The sequence below is a fragment of the Botryllus schlosseri genome, chromosome 3 (assembly GCF_051294905.1).
Source record: "Botryllus schlosseri isolate E-star chromosome 3, Bs_hap1, whole genome shotgun sequence".
In the NCBI taxonomy this organism is placed as follows: domain Eukaryota; kingdom Metazoa; phylum Chordata; class Ascidiacea; order Stolidobranchia; family Styelidae; genus Botryllus; species Botryllus schlosseri.
This window is the reverse complement of record NC_137238.1, coordinates 37459133-37480005: the sequence shown is the minus strand read 5'-3', so window position 1 is coordinate 37480005 and position 20873 is coordinate 37459133. Positions and strand designations below refer to the sequence as shown.

At 40.8% G+C, this 20873-nt stretch overlaps 2 protein-coding genes across 2 annotated transcripts in view; one reads left to right on the top strand and one right to left on the bottom strand.

The window, feature by feature from the left end:
* The window catches only part of LOC145435198 (microfibril-associated glycoprotein 4-like), a 287005-nt gene that overhangs the window by 202298 nt on the left and 63834 nt on the right, over positions 1–20873 (bottom strand). The window lies entirely within an intron of this gene.
* On the top strand, positions 14719–16718 carry LOC145435201 (spermine synthase-like). The gene has a single exon (XM_080312528.1). It carries the CDS (start codon positions 14835–14837, stop codon positions 15927–15929), a length of 1095 nt encoding a protein of 364 aa, XP_080168654.1. The 5' UTR covers positions 14719–14834; the 3' UTR covers positions 15930–16718.

Genomic DNA, 20873 nt, shown 5'->3' with positions numbered 1-20873 from the left:
ACACCAGCTTCCAAACCAGACTTTTGGTGACGTAATAATTATAGTGTGGGAATATTAATTTACCACGGCTTGTAAGAGCTACGATTAGTGGTGCGTCGTATTAAGTTTTTACAATTGCGTCGCAACTACAAAAGTTCCACTGATTCTAAATTTCCTATTAAGTTTATTTGAATTATTCCTCGTCAGAAAAGTTAACAATTAATCATTCGCACTTCATCCGGATTTTCATTCGCACCACCTTCGTCATTCGTACTTGACCTGGATTTTCATCCGTACTATTCGCACCACCTTCGTCATTCGCACTGCAATTTTTTTCATTCGCACAAGTGCGAACCGTCACACAGGTTGAAAAGCACCACACAAGAGTATATAAATCAAATATATGTGATTGCACTGCGCTGTATCACCTCTGACTCAAAAGGTCCTCGGCCCCAGAGAAACCGGAATCGCGATTTCATAATATATGTCGGTATTAAAATGTCCAATCACCGTATTTCTTATGGCAATTCATCTGTTTGCGATACAGGTGCTGCTGTAATTGAACCTGGTAATGTATGCTTTATTATTATTATTTCTTATATACGCTTGCTTATAAAGTATTCATTGAAAATCAACGATATGGATTTTGAGGTAACACTTTGGTCCGGCCCGAGAGTGATCTGCAGGTTTGAATCCGGCCCGCGACGCATGTTGAGTTCGAGATCTTTGGCCTAGACCAGGGGTTCTCAACCCGCAGACGTATATTTTGTGGCCCGCGACATCTTTCATTATAAACGCAATTACTAATGACACGGTATTGTTACAAATTAATATAGATACTTAGCTCTTTTATCGCACGGTCTCTATTTCGTTTGATTACTTATTCTTGAAGACAGTGGTTCTCAAACTGGGGGGGCGTACCTCCTTTTTATTCAGTGTGCATGCCTCTTATTTACTTCGCCTAGGCTAAGGTGGGTGTCTGATCTTAATGGCTAATCCAAGTTGTTTCGACACCTTCCTATCCTTTCATTGTATCGCAGTCTTGTGATGTTTTGAAACGATGAAAATAATAATAAACCTGATTGATTGATTGTTTGGTGCATCTGAAGGGGGCGCGAAGCTGCGGTCAACTGAAAAATATTTCGCGCGCGCAATCTATCCCAAGTCATAGTTATTTCTCTGTGTATAGTCTGAATTCCATATTTGGGAATTCTCTAATCAACAGCCATAACCGTCCATGCCATCAAACTAGCCGTTTGTATTGCTAGCATTATGGTTTCATTTTGTTATATGGTGATAAGGGGGCACGAAATTTTTCCCTATCAAAAAGAGGGGGCATGACTAAAAATAGTTTGAGAACCACTGCGTCAATGTGTTCTCGTTTCTTGATATATGCTCGACTTCAGATTGTTATCGTTTTGAATCGTTATTCGGCTGGACTCTGGTTCAAGAGAATTCCGCTACGTAGTATAGGCCTGCACTTTTATAGAGTGTTTGGCTCAATGCGAAGGGTTGTTGAGACTGCCGACGACGTTACAGACGAATCGTTTAAAATTGCTTCGAATATCGCTAAACCCAAGAAATCTGATATAGAAGGTATGATTTCAATAAAACTGTAACATACTTTGCGAATATTTGCCGTTTCCGGAACTTAGCAGCAAGGACAACATCACCTGACAAATTTCGAAGATACAGTCGTCTGCTTCAATCGTGACCAGACGAGAAACATCAATGTCAATCGCAATTTATCCCATGTTCTGAAACACGTTGCCGCGTAGACTACTTTAACTCAGCCTTGGAAGAATCTACCGACATTGCATAACTAATTATCTGGTTGAATTTTATCAGAGTGGACATAAGTATATTCAGAGAAATACTGGCTGGGCAAACGTGGGAAGGGGACCAGAGAAAAATATCAACTCGACAAATCTGACTTCTGTAACTATTGGTACGGGGCCCCAGGCATGAACGGAAAGGAGAAGGGTTGATTGGTTTGCTCAGAAATGACCACAAACACCAGACTTCTTCTCATATCACTCAGAGCTCAATGTTATAATAGCCTCTGTAACGCAAAAGTTATCGTGATTTTATACTTGCTCGCCCACGCATTGAAACATAAAGTTCGGCTCTCTCGTGGAAGGATTTGAAGTTGCGTATACCTACTTGACATCGAATGTAATGCACGCTTCAAGAAGGGATTTACATGCGCTGCTAGAAGATACATATTCTCATAAGTAGTAGCTGCAAACTTACGAACGCTGTCCATTATTACTGTATAACGCACAGAAATGTACTAAATGCCCGTATACGACTGGTAAATAGGTTACAATAGCCTAAATTTAGTAGTATCCCATGAATACAAGGTAACATTGTTCTGCGGCCCGCGGCGTCTTTTGCTATTAAAATGCGGCCCGTTGTACAAGGGAAGTTGAGAACCCCTGGCCTAGACCAAACGTTCTCGCGGGCCATTTCCTAGTTCTCGATGACGCCGCGGGCCGCAGCATCAATAATCGGGATATTCAATGTATAGGTTCCAACTAGGTCTTATTTGACGGGTGCTTGCAGACAGGCATTCCACAAACATCGTGGAAATGTGATTTACTATTGCATTATTCACGCTTGACACGACATAAAATCACATTTTCAAATATTTGAATAATTTTTTTGTTCCGGGCATGCTTTTTCTAATTAATAAGTTATAGACATAATATACGAGAGGATGCATCATGACATCGTAAAACTGTCGGGTTATAATAGTGCCACAATTTTATGTAGTATATTTTAAAATATACTGAAGATTGATCTGATATCAGAGCATTTGAGCGGTGTAGCCTAACCCTGATTTTGTTAAAGTCGTGATAAATATAGGCTATTGTTATTGTCATTGCCAAAGTCAAATTAAATCAGCGTTAGATTTTGCCTTCGATTATTATTGGAACATATCAATAACAACTTGAATATAATAATTATTGAGCCACAGTAATAGCATTGCTTCTTAGCCTTTTTAGTGATCGTACCGCTTGTGCTTCCAGTGAGATTTCTCATAGCTCCTGTCCATTTTCAACACAATTTCTGATGGTACCTATATTAAAATCAGAATGCCCATTCACACCAGACTATTTTCCAGATGAATAAATTGGCCAAGAAAATATTCCACAGCATATAGACCTAATTCCACAATGCATCTCGCACACCCTGATGTAGTGCTTCGTACCCCGATGGGGTCTACGGACCCTGGTTAAGAACCCCTGGAATAGAGATGTTTAATCAGCGAATAATTCATTGGTGTTACAGCTGTAGAGCGCAGTGTTACCCTATACTCGCCTACGATAATAACATGGACAAAGAGAACAAACAATACTCAGCATGTAACCAACTATACGTCACAGGGGTCATAGAATGCCAATGGTCCCCGTACTGACCTGATTAGATAGTTATATAGCCTGAGCAGCTCAAGCTACGACCTTTTGATATATTACTATTCTCCATGACAGTTTCATAGATTGTTGCGCCCGTAGGATTTAACAATTCACCGTTTCGATTCGCAAGTCCTTGTCTGATTTTAACGTTTGATCCGACTCAACTCGAGTCATAGTCAATCCGAAACCCAGTAATGTGACGAGGAGGTCGCACCAAACCAAATCACAATTTTAAGTCACGAATCATCAACGGGTCATGTTCTATCGTCATGAACTAGAAATGTGACGTAATAGCTGATCTTCTACCTCATGGTAGCTTGTAGCTTCTAAAAGTGATGTGATAGTGAAGTTTGTTGAGATTCCAGTGATTTTTGTAGTAGTTTTAGATTGTACTTTAAGCTCTTATATCTAAAAAATATATGGCACTTGAATATATTGTCGAATACTGGAAATTCCAAAATGCCGTCGCGGGTGGCACAAAATGCTCTCGAGGGCCGCATGCGGCCCGCGTGTTTGAGACCTCTGGCCTAGACGGCCTGACAATACGTGAAAACTGGTAGGGCCCTAATGCATTCTTTGGACCTAGTTCTACCGTAACAAGTCAGGGGAAGGCTGGTAATTTGTGTGCACGCTACTATCGAAGCGCCTATAGAAAGTATTAACAACGCAACCTTTCTCTGTGACGGATTTGCACTTCAAAACACAAGATCATTGCCCATTGCCGCGACGCCAGCTGAGCACTCACTCTCGCCGCGCAGCCATCATTTGCTCCTGACATACGCTCTCGTTTCACAAGACAGCATTGTTGCGTCACTATGCCGCACTACATAACAATGAAAAATTCGAGGCTGATTGTGGGGGTTCCAGGGCCACGAGCGAAATAAACTTTATATTTTCGTGAGCAGTACAGCGTCAGCTTACCATTGATACCCGTTTCATTTAATTTAATGCTCGGCAAGCCAGTCAAAAATCACCGTCAATTTGCCTTTGACCAAATGGAAAGTATGACGTAACCAATTTCATTCAGCCGTAAGATTTGCTAATGTCGACACCCTATAAGACACTATACTCCGACTAAAGCAGTGGTTCCCAACCTGGAGGGTGCGGCCCCCTTCGTGGCGGGCGTGAAAGCTCTGAAAAGAGGGCGCGAAGAAGCGGCCCACTAATAGAAATTTTCGCGCTTTGCGCGATTTACCTCCAATTCACGCGTATTTCTGTATAATAAAATAGACCGAATTTCGTATTTTTAATTCTCTAATCAACAGTTATAACCTTCCAAGCTATCTAACAATCTGTTGGGGTTGCTAGCATCCGAATTGGATTTTGTGATATGACAATAAGGGGGGCGAGAAATTTTCCACCATCATAAAGGGGGCGTGTCTAAAAAAAGGTTGAGAACCACTGGACTAAAGCATCTAAACGACCTAGCCAACACTAGGGATATACGGTTTTCTCGAAATTGCGATTACAATTAGTTAGGGATGCCATATTTAGGAATCGGGAAAGGAGATCACCTTTCTAAAATTGGAAAACTTGAATTGCCAGAGGAAAATTCAGAAAATATGGTGAATTTTTCCCGCTTGTAGGTCGGTTGGCTATAAAAAGGTGAACTTTCCGGCTCCGGACGTATCCCAGGTAACACGGCCACTTCGGGACAACAAGGGACCAACGTGGGTCGATAGCAGGTGACCGCAAGGGAAACCACCTGGTAACCACAAAATTGTGGCGGCTATATCTGTCGGTATTAGGTGGGGTACCACGTGGGTGCCCCACGATGCCGGATAGGTGCCACAGCCCGCCGCCACAATCCACCACTAGCCCTGTCTCCCACTTCTGTACTATCTCATCCACCAATATCATACCCCGAAACCTAATACAACAACATCTATTCACACAGTCATCGGGCGAATCAGTATATTGCAAAATTTATACATGCAGAGAAACTGTACAGTTGGCGATAGTGAGTAGTAACAAATAAACAAAGATGTATGGGTCACGGCAGAACATTAAACCCTTTTGCAATCTAGCAAAAGAATACTAAAAGACATGGCAAGAATATGTACAAAGGCAGTGTCACATGAAGCAAGGTAATGCATGATAAAGAAATTGGAAAACCATGTGCAAAAGGCATCACATACAGCAAGGAATAGAATGATAAAAAACATGGCAAGGATATGAACAGAAATCATTATTATATGAAGCAGTGATCAATTGAAATCGGTTACCGTAGTCACTCAATATGCAAGTCAAACTTGATTACGTCAAGGCATGACATTAATTAAAATCTGAAGAGGCAGCAGGTACGAGATCAGTTTTGGAATGTGAAGAGTTAGCAATGGGTATTGGGCAATTCCTCTTTACCCTCAACAGTGCAAAGATGTTCATTATCAATTTGTGTTCTAGGCCTAGGGAATTTCTGGGTGCGAATAATTTTGAATGCAACACACACATTCCCAAATTTTTCAACTTACCACGTGGACCATTCTAATGGAAGGATAATGTCGTTCTATGCAAGGCAGATATTAAAACTAACGGTAACCCTAAACTAGTCTTATTCCAGCAAATGATAATCTTTTTTATTACAGCTTTCGCGATGACAGGCCGGGGGTACTGATATTGAAATCTCATCAAAGCGCTACCAAAATTTCATGTGGCATAAACCTTCCCCAAAATAAAATATTGTTTATGATGATATACGAAAATTTTTTCATCTCCCATCAAAATTGCGGACATTTGGGTATATTTCAGCATTTCCTCCTGGACGCAGTTCAAATCGCACATTCCGGACGTATTGCAACCATGTGCCATTTACAACAGCATAAAGTAAAACGCCAAAAAGACAAATACCTAGACAAAGAAGCTTGTGAATGACACTGGGCAACAATTTTGAACGAAAATTTTGTTGACTTTGATTTTGCACTTGATTTAGGCTAATTTTGACATGCTGATTCCAACAATGCCACTGGTTTTCTTCTATCACGTCAACTTTTTACTCTGCGACATATGCCCAAAATATGCAAATTTTCACGAATTTAGCCATAATACTTTTCCTTATCATATAAAAATCCACCACACCTTTACAATATAATAAGTTATATGTAGTGGTAGCTCTATGGCGCCACTAGGGGGTGACGACATCGCAGGTGCTTCGGTGCTTGGTCGTCACTGAATACATGGCTGCTTGAGAACTCACGTCTCGTATATTAGACAGACCGTCAGTCACGTTACTACATGGTGGCAGCAGTGGGATTCGAACCCACGCTGAGACAAGACGTTTTAAGATACCTTCATGATGCTCACCAAGGGGTGACAAAATCCCGACTCAATGCATCACAGTCATGCTGGTGGCCTGGAATTTCTAAGGACATTGAAGAAACCGTCAGAAATTGCGAGAAGTGCACGGAGCATCAGCGAGAAAAGGTTGAACCGATGCTGTCAGCATCCTTCCCAGAGAGACCCTGGTCCCGTGTTGGTGCCGACTTCTTTCAATATCAGAATTCCATGTACCTGCTTGCCGTTGACTACTACTCCAGGGACATTGAGATTTGCATAGTCTCCAAAACAGTTAACGCAGCAGAGACGATTCTGAAATTCAAGAAGATTTTCAGTAGGCATGGCATCTGCGAGACTTTGGTCACCGATGGAGCACCTATGTTCTCTTCCCGCGACTTTGCGTCATTTTGCAAAAGCTGGAAAATTGAACATATCATGTCCTCACCTAGATATCCACAGGGGAACTCGGAGGCTGAGCGTGCCGTTCAGACCATCAAAAACCTTCTGCGAAAATGTGACGATGAATATCTGGCGCTACTCACATACCGCAACACGCCATTGGCTATCGGCTACTCGCCAGCAGAATTGAGCATGGGCCGCAAACTAAGAACAAGAGTACCGTGTCATCCAGACGATCTTCTGCCCAAGTCTGTCGACCGAACCGCCGTGAAGAAAGCTGAAGCAGATTACCGACGCAGAGTTACTCGTGATTACAACAAAAGACACAGAGTAGTACCTGGAGATGAGTTCAAGGTGGGAGATCGCGTCTGGATTCCGGACTGCAAATCGCAAGGTGTTGTGGAAAAACTTGACACTGACACTCAACCCAGATCGTTGGTTATCAGAACTGGGCGTGGCACCTTCAGAAGAAATCGCCGAATGGTGCGGAGATACCAGACGGAGAATGCCCCGCAAGAAGGCGTCGACATTACCGCCAGTGAGGCAGCTGAATTCTTCAAATTTCCCGATCAGGGAGGAGATAGCAGTTCGAGCGCTACTAGTGTCGATCGTGATGACCATCATGAGGCGGCGATAGTCCGACGGTCGGATCGGAACAGAACCGCACCTCGCAGATACATCGAGGAGTACTGATGTAGTTATAGGAGTAGTGTGTGTAAATATGTTGTGTTCTTCATTCACCTCTTGCCTGCCAATTGCTTCATACCTTTGTACCGCTAACTGCCTCAATTCGGATTGTTTATTGTCTTCATTCTGTGCTTGCGTTGTATATGTTTGTGCTGCTTATAAGCATTTGTGCTTGTCCCCGAGGAGGGAGATGTAGTGGTAGCTCTATGGCGCCACTAGGGGGTGACGACATCGCAGGTGCTTCGGTGCTTGGTCGTCACTGAATACATGGCTGCTTGAGAACTCACGTCTCGTATATTAGACAGACCGTCAGTCACGTTACTACACAAAGGGGTCCACGTGACGAAAAAGGTTGAGAACCACTGGCCTAGGCCGAGATGGGTGTCTGATTCCTAAGACTACTCCAAGTCGTTTCGACCCCTTCCTATCCCTTCCCATTGTATCGCATTTTTGTGCTGTATTCAACTGATGAAAATTGCTAATAAACCGAACGAACTGAAAGGTCAACTGCATCTCTATAGACAACTTTGCGGAATCATGTTCAGAACTTTTTTTTATACCGAAATTACCGAGTTTCCGTGTTTCAACTCAATCGGAAATTGCCGTAATTTTGACTGAAAGTACCAATATTGGCATGTTTACAGAAAAAGCAGAATGTGCATTGTGACGTCAAGTACATGACATCTCTATTCTCACCACAACGGATATGTGTGTTCGCCAAGACGCTGGGCGAATATTTGAGTTGGTTGTATGGCGAATGACTCGCTTGTATGGTGTTAAAACCCTGAGTCTTGAGTACTTGAATGTAAGTATGAAATGCGGACGCGCTTCAGGTGGTGATTCGCTCGATCCCTAATCAGCGGAACCCCTATCAGCTTCGTATAATGATGGGTCGGTTGGTAATCTGTAGTGTGATCAGCGTAAAAGCTAAATGAAATGCAGTATGGTAGCGGCCTATGTATAATTTGGTGGATTACTTCGTTTCAATTAGGAATCTTGCTACAATCAATCACAGGTGTTAATATGGAGGTTGCCAGCTTAAATGCCAACTATCAGGGAGAGTTTGTGCTGACAGAATAAGAGTGAATCCCAGCATTACCATGATTTCAATCAGCTTGTTGGGATGGTGATGCATTGGAGATGTCTTACTATAGATATGAACAGGATTATGGCCACAGAATTATAACATCTAGTTTGATGCATGAGTGAATGAGCCTCGTTAAGATGACACGTCGAGTCCGTTGCCAAGTAATTTCCTAACACTGCACTTTTCAGGAAGCTGAGAAACACTGCACAGGAATTTCGTCCGATTGCTATGGGGATTCTGCAGAAAACAACACGGAAAATCCTGCCTGCGCATGTCGTTACTGCTATCCGATCAAAAGTCACATCCAGTAGTTTCAAAGGATTTCAATTTTGAAATGCTTCATTGTGAATGAAAATAGTTTTATTGAAAACAGTAAACGCAACAAACTAATCCATCAACACTGCTACTGTATTAGGAAGAGAAATATATCGGGTTTTGTGTCCAGCAATATCATCATCCGAGCTAATTTTGACGATGCCGCTACTCAAATAAAATTGATGAACTCTGCTGTTCCTGGTCTTGTTTTGATGAGTGCATTGACTTCTTCATTGCAGTAATATAGAGAAGGCAAAAAAATATCACAAGGTGTTATAACACAGTCAGATTGAAGGCAGTATTCCAAACGTTGTATTCTTAAGTATCATTAAATAAAGGATTGCCAACTGCATCCTACAATGATGCGTATGGCTTGAGAATATGGTGAAATCTTATAAGGGTTGTTTTGAACAGTTAACACAGTACTTTACGACAGTTATGGTGATACTGGTACTTTCTCATCTCCGCTTAGCCGCCAACATCTTGAGAGGGACATAGATTACGATATAGTAATGGATCATCGGTATTATCTTGTTGCTTTTGCTGCTTACATGATAAGTAGGCTCCCTGACTTATAGGCTACAGCTTCATCAGTCTATGATTTTATCAGGGTTGTAGCCAAGTGGCAAATTTCCAAGTCACAAGTCATAAAGTCAATCTCACTTCTATAGTTTTGGCTCGAGTCACGTCCTTTTCAATTATCCACGGAGTCTATAAAAGGTGGTCAGCGATGTAACCATCAGGTCATGCAGTCAGCTGGTTACATACTCCCTTTTCAGTAACTAATGCCACTACCGGTACTTCATTCAATGAGTGAAGTGGCTTAATTTTTTAATACTACCACTTCAAAAGTTTTTGAAGGCATATACTTAATTCTACATGTATACTATACTTGAGTGCAAACAAATAAACAATAACTACTTTCATTACCACCACAGTCAATACTAATAGAAACGGTTAGTTACACTCTTAAAGTACTAGCTGACTCAATACATTTTCACTTACCGATTTCGGACAGTACGTAGCTTTAGAGGAGTACCGGTATTCCTCCGTGAAAATAAAGTGTGGACGGGAGTACATGCGATAGTTGCCTGTGTTCGGTAGCCAACTATCTTGTGCAGTGTTGCCAACTCCGGATCGAAGAAAATCGCTAAAACTGGTGTCAAAAATCGCTAGATGGCGCTAAATATTGAGAAAAAAGCGCTAAAAAATAGCGCTAAATCTGCATTAATTGCTAAAGGTGTTAAATTGAACCATTATATCGATATATTCTTCTCAGCTATATTTTACTCGTCTGGGGCCAAAGTCACTTATCATATTTCTAGTTCATAATACGTAATAGTCATATCTAAGCGGGACAAAACGGCAGTGCATTTCAATAAAGCAGATCGCTTTGCGCAACGATCGCTATACGTGAACACTGACCAGGTTTGCAGGCATAACCGCTCACTATATCAGCGTGCCTTAGCCTACTCGATGCGTCCGTGAATACGTGATACGATGTACCGTGGTTATGGGCTTGACTTCTTCTCTAAACTGTGTTGGAGTTGGCCTACTTGAACACGACATGCGACTTGACCCGACACAACACGACATTGAAACGGGTTTGTATGCCTCTATAAGTAGAGACCTTAAGAAAATAATCCGAGGACCAACCCGGGGTATGAAATGTAATTAATCTGGTCTTAAACGAATGACCAGACAATGGAGCGACCTCAAAACAGCCCCCAAAGTCTGGAATTCGGCATTGAAAAGAACAATCGCTGGACGAAATTGGTTATTGTTATGTTCATTGTGTTGCGGTGCCATTGCTGGAGCAATAATGCCGGTTTTCAGACTTTGAGGGCTGTTTCGGGGTTGATGGTTCCATTGTCCGGACGAGATTTTATTTTGTATTTTCGAAATCACTGCGACACTATCTTTCGATCATGGCCAATTATATTAAATTTCAGCGTTCAGGTCGCCAGATGCAGCACTGCCAACTATGCTACTTTTAGATTACTCAGCAAGAATAGACACTGTTTGCGCATGCGTAACCGCCAGGAGTTGCGTATCTACTACTACCTATCGCTAGGTAGTAATCGATAATTACGGAGTTCGCACTCTGGTGACTGGTATAGCCAATGCAGTCGTCAGCCAGAGCTGATCTTTAATGGTTATTTTCGGTAAAAAAGCGCTAAATAATCGCTAAATACGTTTTCAAAAATCGCTAGATTTATCGCTAGGCGCTAGATCCATATTTTTGGCGCTAAACCGGATGAAAAATCGCTAGATCTAGCGCGAAAATCGCTAAATTGGCAACACTGATCTTGTGTATCTCGGATACTTCATTGAAGCAAGATGGTTGGAAGTGATCCGCGCATGAATATGATTCTGTGCGCAATTTTGGTCTTCACGGTGTTCCGCACTGTTCAGCTATAGGCGTGGTTGCCGGAGAACCCGGCCCTTGGAGAACCCGGCCCTACCAACTCGGCCCTCGGAGAACCCGGCCCTTGGAGAACCCGGCCCTCGGTGAATTCCTCGGGAAATTTTGAAATTAAGTGTATTCACAAGTAATATTATGAATTAATAAAGTAATAATGTTATTATCAACTGATTTGTCGGTCTTGTAAGGAGCTCAGGGCATGCGTAGGTCACGCAGTCACGGCGTGGGATATTAGGGTTGCCAGAGGTGGGATATTAGGGTTGGTGGAGATGGGATATTAGGGTTGCCGGAGGTGGGATATTAGGGTTGGTGGAGGTGGGATATTAGGGTTGCCGGAGGTGGGATATTAGGGTTGGGGGAGGGGGATATTAGGGTTGGGGGAGGTGGGATATTAGGGTTGCCGGAGGTGGGATATTAGGGTTGCCAGAGGTGGGATATTAGGGTTGGTGGAGGTGGGATATTAGGGTTGCCGGAGGTGGGATATTAGGGTTGGGGGAGGTGGGATATTAGGGTTGCCGGAGGTGGGATATTAGGGTTGCCGGAGGTGGGATATTAGGGTTGGGGAAGGGGAATATTAGGGTTGGGGGAGGTGGGATATTAGGGTTGCCGGGGTGGGATATTAGGGTTGCCGAAGGTGGGATATTAGGGTTAGGATATTAGGATTGCCGGTGAATACAAAATTTCCCGAGGGCCGGGTACACATTTAATGCATTTTTAATTCAAAATTGTTCGAGGGCCGCATTCTCCGAGGTCCAGAGTAGTCGAAAAACACCGTGAATACCACAAGTAGACCACGCGTGCTTGATATACAAAATTTCCCGAGGGCCGGGTTCTCCGGGGGCCGGGTTCTTAAAGGGACGGGTTCTCCAAGGGCCGGGTTCTCCGAGGGCCGAGTTGGTAGGGCCGGGTTCTCCAAGGGCCGGGTTCTCTGGTAATCATGGGCGTCCGGTCGGCTGCCGGCATATGGCTTGTGAAAGCGACACTTTCAGTACCGCATATTGCGTATTGTAGCAGCCATACGCGACATAACGTCTACCTCCATTCCTCATCTTCTCAATAGCTTTCATGATCACACTGAAATACTCAAATCCACAGCAACAGGGATAACCTTATGCAAAGTTGCAAACCAGGTATCAAGACTTCTGCTCAGTGTTGCCAGGTTATTTTACAACAAGCAAAGAAATCTGAAAAACAAGCCCAAAACAAGCGAATTTTTAGCCGAGACAAGCCCAAAAACAAGCAACAATTTTTATAATGCAAAACATTGTATTTACAATACAATTCACTCAGATATAGGCCTAACATGTGAAACGATGTCATTTTCCTATCCAACATCCACAGTATCCTGATACATGCTTTCATTAAACCGCCCCAGCATGCATTTCGTAGGTTTGAAGTTGGTACAGCAAACATTTTGCCGTCTCATGCCATATCGCACATGCAATATTCCAGCAAGTGTTTTGTTGGTCATGCGATTTCGGAGCTTTGATTTGATCATAGTGTCCTATATGGTGTCGACACAAGCAAATCTCACGCCTCAGTGAAATTGTATCACGTCACAATTTCGATTTGTCTACAGGCAATTTGACGGTCATTTTTGACCGGCTTGCCAAGCATTAAATTTGATAAAACGGGTATCAATCGAAAGCTGACTCTGCACTGATTACGAAAATATAAATTTTATTCCGCTCGTGGCCCGGGAACTCCCACAATCAGCCTCGAATTTTTCATTGTTATGGAGATTGACATTGGGACGCAACGATGCTGTCTGGCGAAACGAGAGAGTAGCTCTAGAGAAAAATAGCCAGGCAGCATTGTTGCGTCCCAATGCCAATCTCCATAACAATGAAAAATTTGAGGCTGATTGTGGGAGTTCCAGGGCCACGAGCGGAATAAAATTTATATTTTCGTAATCAGTGCAGAGTCAGCTTTCGATTGATACCCGTTTCACCAAATTTAATGCTCGGCAAGCCGGTCAAAAATGACCGTCAAATTGCCTGTAGCCAAATGGAAATTGTGACGTGATACAATTTCACTGAGGCGTGAGATTTGCTTGTGTCGACACCATATAGGACACTATGATTTGATGATGTTGACTTGGGAGCGTCTGCATGTCATTCTCTCGCTTAATGGTGACACCTCATGGCCATGGCTCAAGGGTAGAGCTGTCACACAAACTACGACTGGAAAGTGGAAAAACATTTAAAAATATCATAATAATTTTATAAATCCTTTTTAAAAAAAACAAGCCCAAAACAAGCAAATTAAAAAATCAAACAAGCCCAAAAACAAGCAACCCGCGACTCCTGAAAATAAACCGCGAATCGCGAAAACGACAAGCCCAAATTCGCGGGAAAACCACGAGGTTGGCAACACTGCTTCTGCTGTGTCAGTTACATGACGTCATTTCATGGCTGAATGGTTTCGTTTCCGTTTTTTGGCTTTTCATCATCATCATCATTGGTTTATCAGCAATTTTATCAGTTCAATACAAAATGCAAAAATACAAAATACAAAAATGCGATACAATGAAAAGACAGGAAGATGTCGAAGTGACAAGGAGTAGTCTATGGAATCTGACACCCACCTTGGCCTAGGCGATGTAAAGAGGAGGCATGCACATGCACACTGAATGAAAGTAAAGAAGATAGTATAGAAAAAGAATGCGACAAGAAATAGGGCGGCATGTCATGGGAAGCGAGATCGATAGGTCAGTCGTGGTCCGGTAATCTTGAGGATGGACTGTATTTATTTAGTAGTAATTGCTTGTATTTCGACTTGAATGTGGACATGCTCGTCGACTGTCGGATGGCCGGCGGGATACTGTTCCACACATCAGGTCCGGCATATTTGATGGAGCGATGATCTTTTCGGTCGATCACATGATATTTGGACGACGTGGACGATTTATAATCTAAATTACTTCAAAATTATGCAGAAATTACAATTTTTATCATTTTATTCATATTGCTAGCGACATAATGTATGAAATAAGCAAAAGTCTTTTTTAAGATGCAGTTGACCTTGAACGATACATTTTATTTCACTGCAACGATTTTTACGACACATGCGATATCTTGTTATTTCGGGCCGGTTCACTGCGGACAGTGGGGGCGCAATATAACAATAATATCACAAGACAGAATAAGTGAAGATTGGATTTTCGCAGTTAGCCAGTTACTGGGATTTTGTTTAAAGTCAAGTCAATATCTTATGTAACATTCTAGATAAGTAGTTGGATTCGGCAACTATGAACACATATTTCTTAGAGTTTCGTATCAAGCACGAATACGCCAATGAAAAGAAGACCGAGCTAGCTAATGTTGTGAAAACTGCCATCCAAGCCGTCTTTCCCGAATGCACTTTGGCCTATTCCTCGACTGAAAACGACGTGATCATGCTTTTTATTGATTCATCGGGTACTAAACTGCTGACCCAACTTTGCAAAAACTCAGTTCTTGCCATAAATATCGACCATCACGTCGTTGAAAGTGCCGCATTTACCGCCAAGGTAGAGGAATTGAACAAGCATATTCAAGAAAGTCCTTGTTACGTGAATCTGAACGCAGTAGTTGAAAATGTCTTGCCGCCAATTAAAAGAGGCAGGGACCTTTGTGTGTATGACAACATTTCCTCCGGAATGCTTATTGAACGGGACTATGAAGAGAAAGTCTTTGATAACGTGTCTCCTTATCAACATGTAAAAATCATGCGTTCGACGCAATATGGTGGCATATTGTTTTTGGACGGAGATTTAAATCTTGCTGAAAGTGATTTGGAATATACAAAAGCTATAACTGGGTATGACAATGAAGATTACCATGATAAAACAGTGCTTATATTAGGAGGCGGAGATGGCGGAATTCTGCATCATTTACGTGACCGAGGTCCCAAAATGATAACTATGATTGATATTGACCAGATGGTGATTGATGCTGCCAAGATTCATTTGCGGGGAATTTGTTTTGATGCTTTAGATTCCATGGCTGGACCTAATTACAAAGTGATTGTTGACGATTGTGTTGTACATTTGGAAAAATATGTTTCCGAGGGCAAAAAATTTGACTTCATCATCAATGATTTAACGGCTATACCAGTGAGTACAACTCCTGTGGGGGATCATTGGGATTTTATGCGTAAAATCTTGAAGCTGTCCATGACGGTTCTGGCAGACAACGGAAAGTATTACACGCAGGGAAATTCTCAGTTGCAACCAAACGCTCTCGCAATGTATGAGCAACAGCTCAGAAAATTGGGTTGTCCCGTGAAATTTGAGAAAAAGATCGTCTGTGTTCCGTCTTATTTAGAAAATTGGATCTTTTACAAGATTTGGAAAGATCTCTGAGAGCAGCTTTGATTAGCAACAGTGAGGAAATTTGCAATTTGGACCCACTGTAATTCATTCAGTTTGGACAATTTTCGCTAGCCCTACTTCTAAAAATATCCTTGTATGTCTTGTAAAATTGGCATTTAAAAGTCTGTGATTAAGAATTCTTTCGAATTGTGTGAAATTGCCTGAGTTTGTTATTTTGTTGCTGGAAAATTATGTTTTCCTATTTCTGGTACTATACTCATTACCCATTAAATAGGACGCATCTTTGTATGATTTTGGTGGCATATTTTGTATTTGAATTGATACCATACTAATATTTGCTTTGGTGCTAGAATAAAATCATAAGTAAACATGTCATCTAGGCTATCGGTATAATATCAAGCAACTAAACCAAGCTGAACATCAAAAAGTGTATGTTTCATGCATTGGTTGATCGTTTTTGGCATATTGATTAAACCGGTGATTCTTTGACAGTAGATGACAAAAGTTTACAGTTCCGCACTTAACTGACGGACGCCAACGTCGATGCAATGAAATTATTTGATAATGATTGTCTATTTTTCATTATTCAATGACGATAACAATTACAACAAGCATAAACTTACTTTTGAAAAATCATGATTCGTTTTTTTTCTGCTAGTTTCCTATGCATTCGCCAGTGCAAATTCAGAATCTGACAAAAATTCGTTATACTCGTCTGTGCAGCATGTAGCATAATTTGCCTTGCCAACTTTTATCGGAGCAACTTTTGGCAGTAAGATACTTTTTCAAACACAGATGCTAATTTCATTGATGTTTCAGGTGCTAGTATTGGCTAATGCAAATAATGTAAATTGGCGTCCAATCTTTCAACTGAAATTGTGCTTACTGCAGTGGCTGAGAGTTGCGGATAATCTGTAAAATTGTAAGGAAGAGTGCCCATGATGAGGGGTGAAGGATTCAGGATCCTGATATCATGAAGTGGAACATTTTTCAACAGATGTGCCATCTCATTAGCCTATCAATGAAAAATTCGTAGAGTCAAAAATGTTGTTTTGGCCTATCACAATTCAAGTTTTTTCATGTGACCTCTTTTATACACTGGAAGGTTTGAGCTTTATTATTGTGGGCATTGAGGATACTATCATAGCAACTCCTTTTTAATAGTAATCTATATGATTTCATGATGTCCTATAGGAGTCTGCATTTATAGGCAGTCTCTTTCATTCAGCGCTTTCAGGTAAATGTGTTCTGCAGGTTAAAAATGTGTTGGCTATAAACAGTTCATTGTTTGGCAGAATTGGTTACCGTGTATTCCTAATGAATGAGAATAGTGTAGGCCATAGGCTATCCAGAAGACCAGCCAACTGGGTCTGCCGTTGGCAGCAGAATTGGACATTGACAAAGTCTTTATAAGACATGACTAAACATGTGCTTCACAACCATTCTGAAAAGACAATTGTTGAAGATGAAACTTATTTCATATTCACGAAAGTTTTCCAAATTCAAACTTCAGCAGTCGCGCTCTGCGGAAGATAGGCTGATTTCAACTTCATTTGAGCTTCATTCATTCTTTGAAGATATAGAGCAATTCCCACGTGTAACTCATTCATTACTTCATAGCTTTGGCAGTAGCCTAAAGCTCGGTGCGCTGGGTAGCTGTTGTTAATAGCTGGCGAACTGCACTTCCTAAGACATACTTGGATGCAACATAGGTTGCCCGGTTTTGCCCTCAATTAGGCTACCCTAAATCAACACAATTTAATTCAATTCTAAAACTGATCACATTTAGCATGGCTGGACAGAACGACACCGTGCTCTCTGTAGTCACTACTAGCATCAGGATTATAGTCTCAGAGCAAACTACATTGAAATTAATTGATGTCCTGTTGTCAATGATTTTTGTTATTTTCGAACAAGTTTGGGGAAATTTGTCAGAAATGTAACAGACACAACAACTGGAATGCGGATTCAAACTTGGCGTAGGATATACCATATGAAGACTATTAAAATATTAGATATGTGCTCTTTTTGACATGATGATAAGTGCAGGGGAGCAGAATTGTTTTGACCATTGGCAAGGGGGACGCATGTTTAAAAAGGTTGAGAATCGCTGCTCTAGAGTGTATCTTATGTTCATTACTATTTTTTTGCTTATTAAAGAATATGATATTTCTTGACTGTAGATGACAAAAGCTACATTGACTTACACAAACTCTGTTCCAATGAGATTGTTTTGTAATGCTTCTCATTCTCTTCGTTCAATTATGCAATGATTACAGCACGCATAGTTATAGCTCTGAACAATATTGATTTGTTATCATTCTGTAATATTTCTATGTATTCCAATGGATTTGAATACAAGATTTATAGTCCTACAAAAATTTATTATACGGTACTCTACTTTTGAACAATTACAGTCGCATTTAACTTGGCGTAGTAAGATACTTTTCAAACACTGATTTCATTCGTTTTTCAGGACTATTATTCTACAATTAGTGTAAATTAGCATCCACTCTTTTAACTAGAACTATATGCTTGCTGCAGTGACATCGCGGATTGTGTGGATAAGGATAATCGTAGAAATTGTAAAGCAAAGGGCCTTGTGATTAGGGTGGAGAATACAGAGGTGTCACACATATTAAATGAAATGTGTTTTAAATAAAGAGCTATCATATTAGAATCTATGAAAAATCATTTGGGGTAATGTTGTTTAGACGTTTCACAATTCATTATCTTTACACAATACTGTACCTCGAACTAGAAGTGTGTGTTTGAGTTTTGTCAGAATCAGCCACATTTGAACTGCGATATTGCAAATCTATCATGCATTACAAATTCCTATAACAATTGGCCTATAAAATTGATGGCCACAAATTATCCCTGTCAATATTTATATTAGTTGGGGGGATTGCAAAGTTAACTCGAGATTGAAATTCATCAATTTACCAGCTATGGATGGACTTAATAAGAAAATGCGTGTGTTGTGGGAGTTGCCTTCTATTTTGAATGTTTCCTGAATGGGCAGAAGCTGTTACTTCAGTCTTAGGGACGTGACAAGTTTTCTGTCTTCAAATGCCTTGTGGCACTGAAACCAAAGTCTCACATTGCATAACAACGAAATCCCATTTGTAGCCCCGGTAATTCTGTTTAATCGTGATTCTGCTGCAACTAGTATGCCTACTTTTAGGTAGGTAGAAAAGTAGGTCTACTTTTAACAGGAAGATTTAAGTAAACATGGGTAAACCGTAACATGAAATCACGCTGTTTTGACTATTTCTTGCTACCTGGGTTTTGAATCGTTGAAATCTCGGGTTTTTATGAATTATGAAGACGCTATAGATTTAAATTTGGCGATTTCGGCAGCACTCCAAGCTGGTGTGGTAGTTCTTGACCTTACTAACCCGCCGAACCCTTACACTAGGGCTCTTCAAAAATGACTTTTTTTTTCAAATCGTACTGGCTACTTGATAAAATTGTTAGGTTACCCAATTTAAGCCTACACACTAAATTTGGCTCAATTCCAGCCAGTAACCGCTTTGCTACAGGAGAAGAAAGTTTCTATTTCTTATATAAAAATAAATAATAAAAAATTTGAAAATTTTCTGTTCACCCCATGAAAGTGTTAGGCTGTCTATAGAAACGATGCTCACCAAATTTGGTTTAATTCCAACCAGTGGAAGCGGAGTTATTGCCGTCGAAAAATTTGGATTTGAATAAAATAGTATTTACGGTTTTGTTTATTTATTATAGTTGTGCTCACCGTAAATACTATTTAATTCGAATCAAAATTTTTCGACGGCAATAACTCCGCTTCCACTGGTTGGAATTGAACTAAATTTGGCGAGCATCGTTTCTATAGACAGCCTAACACTTTCATGGGGTGAACAGAAAATTTTCAAATTTTTTATTATTTATTTTTATATAATAAATAGAAACTTACTACTCCTGTAGCAAAGCGGTTACTGGCTGGCATTGAGCCAAATTTAGTGTGTAGGCTTAAATTAGGTAACCTAACAATTTTATCAAGTAGCCAGTACGATTTGAGAAAAAAAGTCATTTTTGAAGAGCCCTACCTTACACTGATCTGCAAGCCTTCATGGAGCCCCAAATTTTTGCAGAGCAAAAAAAAACTCATTTAACGCCTAATGCATTACTATAAAATACTGTTGCAGAAAATGAACTGGAAATCAATAACAGTGTTAAAACCAAGAAAACATGGTTACAGTATCATAAATAACAAGACCATTAGGCCTATTGAATAAATATTTGGCTAATCCGTATCAGTGCGAGTTCTGCTGTATGAGCCAGGTGTGTGTCTCGAGCTTAACCTCCTCTGAACCCATGAGACTGACTCAGCCGACCCCTGGGGTTTTTGTGGTCTCCCCTTCAGCTCTAGTTATAACCACTTTCGTATGTAGTACCTGGTAACGTGTTCCAGAAAAATTGATCTATGTCAGCCTCGGATAACTAAATAATTCTAATCTAATTTGTTACATGTTTTTATGCTCTAATTCTAATCTAATTAGCCTATGGCTTTTCCTGTAAATTCTACAGCAGAACTGTGCAGTGTGAAACGCCCAAGATTGCTGTACAGACATTTGCTATTCTCGTGCTCATAGGAATGAGCTATGATTTGTTATGAACAAAACTCGATGCAATTTCGCAAATTCAGTACCGTCTTTCAATTTCTGATCTAATTTAAGAAAAAAACTGTGTAGCTGTAATTCTAATTTTGATCGATTTTGGATAAAACAGTGTAGCTATAATTCTACTCCAATTTGGAAAAAAAACTTTGTAGCTTTAATTCTGATTCTAATGTAATTTGGAAAGCTAGTTAACCAAGTCAGGTCTATTCTTTGTCGTAGCTAGGGTGGAGTGAAAAATGAAAATTTTTGAATTTCAAAGAAGTGTCTTGATATGTGGTGCCAACTAGCAAAGGAGTAAATTCTGTCGTAATTTTGGGTTCGTACACCC